The following is an 8,004-nucleotide window of genomic DNA, read 5'->3' on the forward strand; positions in this document are numbered from 1 at the left end:
GGATATAGCTCACTCACACTGAGGACATATCCACGTCATTTACCCAGAATGCTTTGTGTGTTAATAAAATGGCTCAGTCCGTGTTAAAATATATTAAAACAAAAACATTTTGGTCTTTATTTTACAGTTATAATATATGTTTATCAAATAAAGTCTAATGTTACAACTAATTAGGGATCCTTTAAACACTTGCATTTGTGCAGCAGAGTGAAACAGACAGAACATGACAGTGAAATTTAGAGAGGCAGCAACTGCTTGCGAGTTGACTCTGACATATACAGACTGAAGGGCGAGTGGAAAGGAAATTTTAGGCCCATGGCAGAATGTCAGACTCTGTCKATCTGATTTTTGCGACCACGGCTGATAGGAAGCTGGCAGAGGAGATGGCCCCACACCTCCCGTATCGGAGGTCATTACTGGCACGCACGCACAGACAATAAGAGACATACTGTAAACCTGCCTTTATCCTCCAGCATCGTCCTTCTTATCAGCACTCAGACCTCTAGCAGCAGGACTGAGAGGACGTAATGCCAGTGACAGCTATGGACAATAAGTCAAAGTGGTAATTAGGCTGTGCTGGGTGAAAAAAAAAAGGCTGGAGTCTGAATGTCATTATAAGAAATCCATGCCAAGGAAAGAAGTCCCTCCTGTTTATTTTCTCTATAGAAAAACAAGGATGTCTCATCAAAGTTCAGCATTTTTTTAAGTCTTGTTTTGCATCATCTGGTAAAAAAAAAATACACAATTTTGTTCCACCATGTTTTCAGATATTGATAAAATGACTAATAAAATTAACTTGGCTCACATGCTCTCACTGTGTTGTTGTTTTCTTTCTTTCTTGCTGGAGTAAGAGTGTCTTTCAGTATGAGAGCATGCATATTCAAGACATCCACCAGCCAAACCTCCTGACCTCCTGTTGGCTGTGCTTCACAGATGGAAAGAAGAAGATCAAACACTCAAACAGCTCATCTCGACTTTTGGAAAATTAAAAAAGCTTCTCTCTTTTTTTGAGTGTTTGTGATCTCCCCACCATTAAAAAGTCATTTGCAGTTTTACTTCCCTTTTCAATAATGCTAACATAATTACACTAATTATGTTACTTCAACCTAAGGAGGCTGTGATTACTTGGTGGTCTGGGCTGTGGTTTTGTAATCCTGAGGCTGCAGATTCAAGCTCAGGTTGGGTCAAGAAGGGCATCCGACATAAAATATTTGCCAACTTTTTTTTTTACTCGCTGTGGCAACATCTGCAGAAGCGCACAGCTGAAGCCAAAAAATAACATACTGCTACAACCTAAAACAGCTAAAATAAATAAATAAATAAAATCTTTAAATAAGCCAGATAAATTGATCTAAAAATGCCTATTTTAACGTGATTTTGAGTCACAGACTACACTCAAAGAACAGATTGTTGGATTTAAATACAACAATCTGCTTTTTTAGTGTAGCCATCAATTACTGCCCATGATTAGCTTGAATAAAGGGAYAGTTCAAATCTTTTGATGATTCWATGGRARAGTTATTGACAATTAATATTTCACCTGTTGGCGTTGAGTAAAATAAAATTTAATTYTTACTAGAGATGGGATGAATGACTCTTAAGGGGATCTGGATCTTGATAATCTGTCAGTTTTATATCCTCAGTTTTGAATGAGTCATCATATGCTTTAAAATCCTTCTTTTTCACATTTAAATCATTCAGTTGGGGTCTATGCTTTGGTCTGAATTCCTCCTTATTGTAACTCCACAAGCCCCTCTTTCACCCCTGCTCAGATCAATTCGTTTTGACTCCGTCTCTTTAAATCTAAATGAGGAGCTTCACACTCCGCCCCCCTCCYGCTTCCAGAGCGGTCTATTCCAGTTTGATAGAGGGCTTTACGAGACAAAATAAATATAGCTACGCAGCACGTAAATTCAACTTTTCTGCACTCCTAGAGATTCCAAGTACACAACTAGATCTATTTATTGGCTAAAAAAGTGGATTTTGTATTATTTTATTACACTTGTATGATATGCATAATATGAGGACAAAATAAGATTTTAAAAGCAGTAAAAAAAAAAAAAAAAACCAACGCAAAACCAAGAATAACTCTTTACGCAACTTTGTTCCTATCGTTCTTTGTAAGGAGCTGTTCAAATGATTTGAATTGTTTGCTCACGTCACATCACTAATTCTGACTGAATCAGCAACTAACAGCTGGTCCAAACTTTCCAGGTGAGTTATTTTTTTGTTTATAGGCTTTCCACAAAATTTTACCAAAAAAATAAAAAATAAAATAAAAAAYCTGAACTATCCCTTTAGCATCATTTTGGCAGTTGCCTGACATGATTGAGCTTTCTTGTTTTTATGTAACAGCTTAATGTATTTTTGATACAGACATCAGGAACACGATGTTAGGACTGTTTAGTTTAATGGTGCGCTGCAAATGAATAAAAGATGTTTATCGTTTATGACACATGTGTTTCCTGTCATGTTTCAAGTTCTCTTCCAAATTTGGTTGTGTTTAGAGCCCCCCCACCCCAAGGAAACCACATTGACCCGAACCAATATTTATCATGTATTTTGTGTCTCAGATGACGGATAAAAATACAATAAAGTATTATTATATTTGAGCCGTTTCCTATCATCCAGGCCAATGTTTTTTTTTTTTTTTTGTTCCCAGGAGTTCTTCTCTGTTATTTTTAGGTTGGGAAAAGCTCATCTGCTGCTCCCTAGGTGAGAAACCCAGCCCATGTGATCCCATCAAGCTGTCTCTTTTCATTCCTTTGTCTTAACTCCTTCAAGTCATCACATCCTCTCCGACTGACTTCACTGTCAGGTATTTCGATTAATTTCCAATTTAAAACAGCCGTGCCATCAACAAATGAGGATCTGTCTATGCATTTAGAAAACAGGACAAATATGTTGTAGAGTAGCTGATTTACAAAGTCAGTGTGAAATAAAACAAAGCAGAAAGGAGAAGTTARCACCTGTCTAACCTGAATGGCTGGAATGCTGACAAGTAAGGTCTCCTATCATTACCAGGCCAGCATGTTATTCTGAATCACTACACAAGTCAAGCCTTTTGAAAATACGTGACAAGAATATGTTGATAAAATCTCCACAAAGCCAACTGTATTACATGAATGGACATTTTAAATACAATGAAGACTTTACAGAGTTTGCTGTAGTTTATTTTACCAAAAATAAAAACAAACTCGTTTTTTTTTGTCTTAACAGACAAAAATACACAAACAGAAACCTACCTTGGGTTTAAAAATATAAAAACAATTTCATTTGGGGGCGTTCAAAGCAGCGTTTTTTGTACTTTAGCAGTGCGCATGCGCCTGCTATAACACGGTTGCCTTCAAGTGCTTCTTGTAAACTTGTAATTTCTACTTTTCAACGCTAATATGTGTTAATCCAAGATAGCYATTGTAGCTTTTCATAATATGAAATTCTTCTCAAAATTTTAATTGCATGCCTATTATTTTTGTATGCATTTTCTGTGCCAGGACAGAACAGTTAGAAGTACACAATATACAACAAATTACAAACAATGTAGTTTCAATTTTTACTCAAACAAAAATAGAACAGTCAAACTAAAACACAGCTATAACTGTTGTTATTCTTGTTTTAAAAAAAACTGTGAAAGGTACAGTTCAAACAGGTTTTTAAAACGTAGAAGGTTACACTTCACGCTGATTGGGGGGGTGAGCAATTCACGTGACCATCTGCGGAACTCAAATTTCCTTACTGCACTTGAATCCATCACGAACAGCAACGCTTTTCCCAGGCAGCGCAGCGGTGGAGCGGGTAGACCGGAGTTCAACACGCCACAACCATGACCCTGTTTGGAGTCCAAGTTCGGTTCTTACTACTGCTGAAGTCTACAGCCTGATACGGATAAGAACGGATATAGTCGCTGTTAAGTTGCCATAAAAAAAAAGCTTTAAAGTGAGTTTTTGTTGCAAGCGTTCTTTGGACACGCTTCGTGAGTGGGACCGTGGAGGCTATAATGACATCTTAAACYATAATTAAACTGCAGGGATGTTAGGAAAATGACGAGAACAATACAACGGAGAGGAATAATTTCTAAGCCGACAGGTATGGCTTGATTTTTTTTTTCACCCAGAAGGAGCGGTGGGACAAAACTGTCGGGAGGCACTCATGTTTCTGTGGAAGAGAAGGAAAGTTTGCTGCGCGTTCGGATCAAACGAGTCTGTTTCCTGAGACTTTCTGCCCTGAACTCTTTCTTCTGATACAGAGCCCGCACAGTTCGGTGTCGGCGAACCGAACTCCTCACAACAATGTCCAAAGCTGTGCAAAAGAAGACCCACTGGACCTCCAGAGTGAACGAGTGCGCCGTGAGTAAGGACACCCGCGGGGACCTGAACGTGTCTCTGCGCGGCGGCGCTGAGCACGGAGAGTTCGCTTATATCGGACAAATTAACGAGAGGCTGGTGTCGTACCAATATGGACAATTAGGGGAAGGGGACCTCCTGCTCGAGGTGGAGACCCTGTCGATTTCAGGATTACCTCTGTACGACGTGGAGACGGTGATAAAGAACTGCAAAAGTCCAGTGAGGTTGAAAACTGTGAGGCCAGGTAAGTTCATCAGGAAGCAGGAGGCGGTGGCATTCGCCGAACTCCCTTGAACTTTTTAYCTTTTTATGTTTCTTCGTATAAGAAGTTATTAAAGTGGGTGAAAATTTTGGTCAAGTATCATATTTATTACCAGTGCTTAATACGGCTTACTTACAATACACTTTCCTWCTAAAGCTTATTTAATTAAAGACTTTACACATTAATTATAAACTGTCCAGAGGAATATTATTTCTCACACTTTAGAGGAGCAAAAACCTGACATTTACACTTTCCAAAAAGCAAAGCTACATTCAGTCTACAGCTTTTTTAATTTGACAAGTGAGTTTGATCAGACTATGGGGGAAAATGCCACCTGTAGAGTCTAAAGGAGGAAAGGGAAATAACCAAAGTTCACATAGTCATTGTTTTTATTAAGCTTTTCCTTTTGTTCTCTTCTTCCCAAGCTTTTTACCAGACGGAAACTGATAGGCAATGTCGCAAACAGTGTGTAAGACAAAATATACAGAGAACAATAAACAATCAGCACCTGAAATAACCATCCTGAGGGATGCCATCCCGTAAATAGTTTGGTGATTCTTCAACTCCAGTGGGGATGCCTGGTTGAATTTCAGCTCATTCTTGTTGAAAAAGCCAGACATCATATGAAGTACATGCAGCAGCTTCAAAACTGGCTACTCCCTTCCTAAACAGACCTGACTGGCAACATTTCTCCACCGTCAAACAGGGATGGAACCAGTGTGGCTAGTCGGGCTAGTTCATGGTCATACTAAATCACCATTTCAGGGGGAGTTTGACATTGAGCCACTGTGACAGGCTCCCAGCATGGCAACACAGCCTGCTGAAAGGATGCTCAGAGCCAGCCTGAGCCTCACTGACKTCCTATAAAGACGGGGAAAAAAGAGCAAATATCCTTCAAGGACGATTGCACATTTTTGCAACCTGTGAATGCTGGCAGCGGTTTTTACCAAGCCATGTTGACATCCCTTAGCTTAAAGACGGTGTCATGATGGGATTTGTTTTGTTTGTAAAGTGAGGGGAAAAAAATGTATTGATGTCTGAACATTTTTAAATGGGAATAGAGAGTAGCCTGAGTAATACACAGTAGAAGTCTAGCTTTGCTGCCAACATCAACGACCTTKGCCATCTCTACATTAGTCTAAAACAGTGTTTCCCAAAGTTGGGGTCAGGACCCCTGAAAGATCAAGGTGGGGTCCTGAAAAGATTTTCTGAATTAATTACATTTTTGCCTAAGTTGTTACAAGGGAGTGSTGTTAGTGTATTTAAAATGGATAAATGTAGTATAAAAATATTGTTACTATGCCCATGTTTAGTTGACCTGATACAAATGTTTATCATCCAGAAATAGTTGGGGGCACAGGTCTCTGCTACTGTTATTTYGTGGGTCAAAAGCTGAAAAGTTTGGGAACCACTGCACTTTGGTTCCCAAAGTTGGGCTTGGGACCCAAATATGGGTCATAAAGCACCTTGGATAATCTCCAGAAATCAATTTAAAGGGTAATAAAATAGTTGCTGATGTAATATTTTCCCTATAATTATTACAAAAACACAAAATAAGTATAAATAAGTATTTATATTTGTGTACAAACTGTTTAGATTGCCAAAAAGCCTGTGTTTTTAGGGTTATTAACAAAGTTTGTGTACTCAGACCAGTAATATTTGGGGTCACAAGTTTTTACCATGGATATTTTGTGGGTCAGAAGATAAAAAGTTTGGGAACCACTGGTCTAGAATAGTGCTGATGTGTTGTGTGATCTGGCACTGGTGTTTTAAATAGAGAATACACAGGCAGCTACTGTACTAACGKTGCTTGCAAATAGAGATGGGCATTTTCAGTAAAACCACTTTTAGGATTTGCCATAAATATTAGACCCAATCCCAGCCTCCTATCACTTCTTGTACCATCTGTACTGCTTCTCCCATCCAACTTGTATTCCTTCAATTTCACTGGTCCAATGAATCAACGTAGAGGACTCATGCAGATTGTCTAGCAGGAAAGCTGCGCTCCCCATTGACCGTAGTTTACACTTTATAATCCCTTCAAAATAAACCATGATAGGAGAAATAGATCCATGGATGCAACAAGTTGTTGTTTTCAGAATGGGAGCAGGTGGTGGGTGTTGCGTTGTAAAAACACACTCCAAAAGGTAAAGCATTGTTAGGGAAACAACTTGGAGTGTTAAAACTGCTGGTGTAAGGTGGGAATAAAAGACAGTCATGATGGTCCGATTTAATTCACTCCAGACTTTGAAAATTCAAAAATCACCAGAGGTTTATAGTAGCCAAGTACATTTACTTTGTTACAGTACTTAAGTAGTTTTTTTGAGGATTTGTAATTTTACCAATTATTTTTTTAATTGCTACTTTAACTTTTATTTTGTTTACGTTTTAAATCTAAAATGATACTTTTATTTCTTTAAAATTTAACACCTAGTTACAAAATGAAATGTGTTTGAACTCATCAGTAAGAAGATGTTTATGCGCTCTAAAAAATTGAAGYGTTAAATTTACTCAACAAAGTCATGTTAGCTGGCTCCACCTAGTTGAGTAAATTGAGCAAAGATTATACATATATTGCACAATTTACTCAACCTGGTTTAGTGGAACCAGTTTGGTTCAGTAAATTTAACAGTTTATTTTGTTATAGTGTGTAAAAGTACTTTTAATTGTACTTTCCCAATTTTTGCGAACAGTTTTCTGACTCTTACTTGAGTTGTTTTCTCATCAGTGAAATTAAGTTTCACCAACGTCATTTTCTGTTCATGTAATTTTACTTTAACTTAGTTTTTTTTTTCAAGTACTTTATAGACCTCTGAAAATCACAGCCCGTTCCTGCAAAACACTAGCCTGGTAAAAACCAGACCCCTTGTCCTTCACTTTGCTTCGTACGAGGGTCTGGACTCGCTGCTATAGAGAAGCGATTCTTGCTGGAGGCGTGGCCTCTGCTGAAGTGTCACTGTGAAGGACGCTAAGCTAAGAAGCTAACCAGAAATCGCATGTGCTGTAAACAACCCTACTGGGAGGACAAAAAGAACCGAGCCGAACGAGACGACTGTAAATAAGAGCTGCTGCTTTGTCAGACAAATTTATTTTATTTTGGAAGCCTTATCAACACAGACTGGCTTCATTCACTTCCTCCACTGCCGTATGCTAAAATAACTAGCAGACACTGCGCAGAACATCGACATCGTAAAAAACTCCGCCTTCTGTTTGCTGATTGGCCCAGGTAAAATAAACTACAAGCTGACACTGCACAGAAAATCGACGTTCTGTTCTCTGATTGGTTCGGCTAAAATCTGCCAGCGAAATCCGTCTCAATGGGAGAAATCCCAGACGCAGCAGCGAAGGGAAACTAGAATTGAGCAGAACTGCGTAGGAAGGCAAGGGCCAGGCTAACAA

The 8,004-nt window shown here is 38.8% G+C and overlaps 1 protein-coding gene across 3 annotated transcripts in view; it reads left to right on the top strand.

Moving 5' to 3' along the window:
* The first annotated feature begins 3,778 nt into the window (after window positions 1-3,778).
* magi1b (membrane associated guanylate kinase, WW and PDZ domain containing 1b) overlaps window positions 3,779-8,004 on the top strand; it is a 156,645-nt gene continuing 152,419 nt past the window's right edge. For 2 of the 3 annotated variants that reach the window (XM_014009860.1, XM_014009861.1), the window contains exon 1: window positions 3,780-4,587. In XM_014009860.1, coding sequence (XP_013865314.1) covers window positions 4,290-4,587 — 298 coding nt within the window. In that variant the 5' untranslated portion in view covers window positions 3,780-4,289. Of the gene's footprint in view, window positions 4,588-8,004 lie in introns of all 3 variants that reach the window. The other variant, XM_014009859.1, reaches the window with a different exon arrangement.

This window comes from Austrofundulus limnaeus, unplaced genomic scaffold, assembly GCF_001266775.1.
Source record: "Austrofundulus limnaeus strain Quisiro unplaced genomic scaffold, Austrofundulus_limnaeus-1.0 Scaffold62, whole genome shotgun sequence".
NCBI classification, from domain to species: domain Eukaryota; kingdom Metazoa; phylum Chordata; class Actinopteri; order Cyprinodontiformes; family Rivulidae; genus Austrofundulus; species Austrofundulus limnaeus.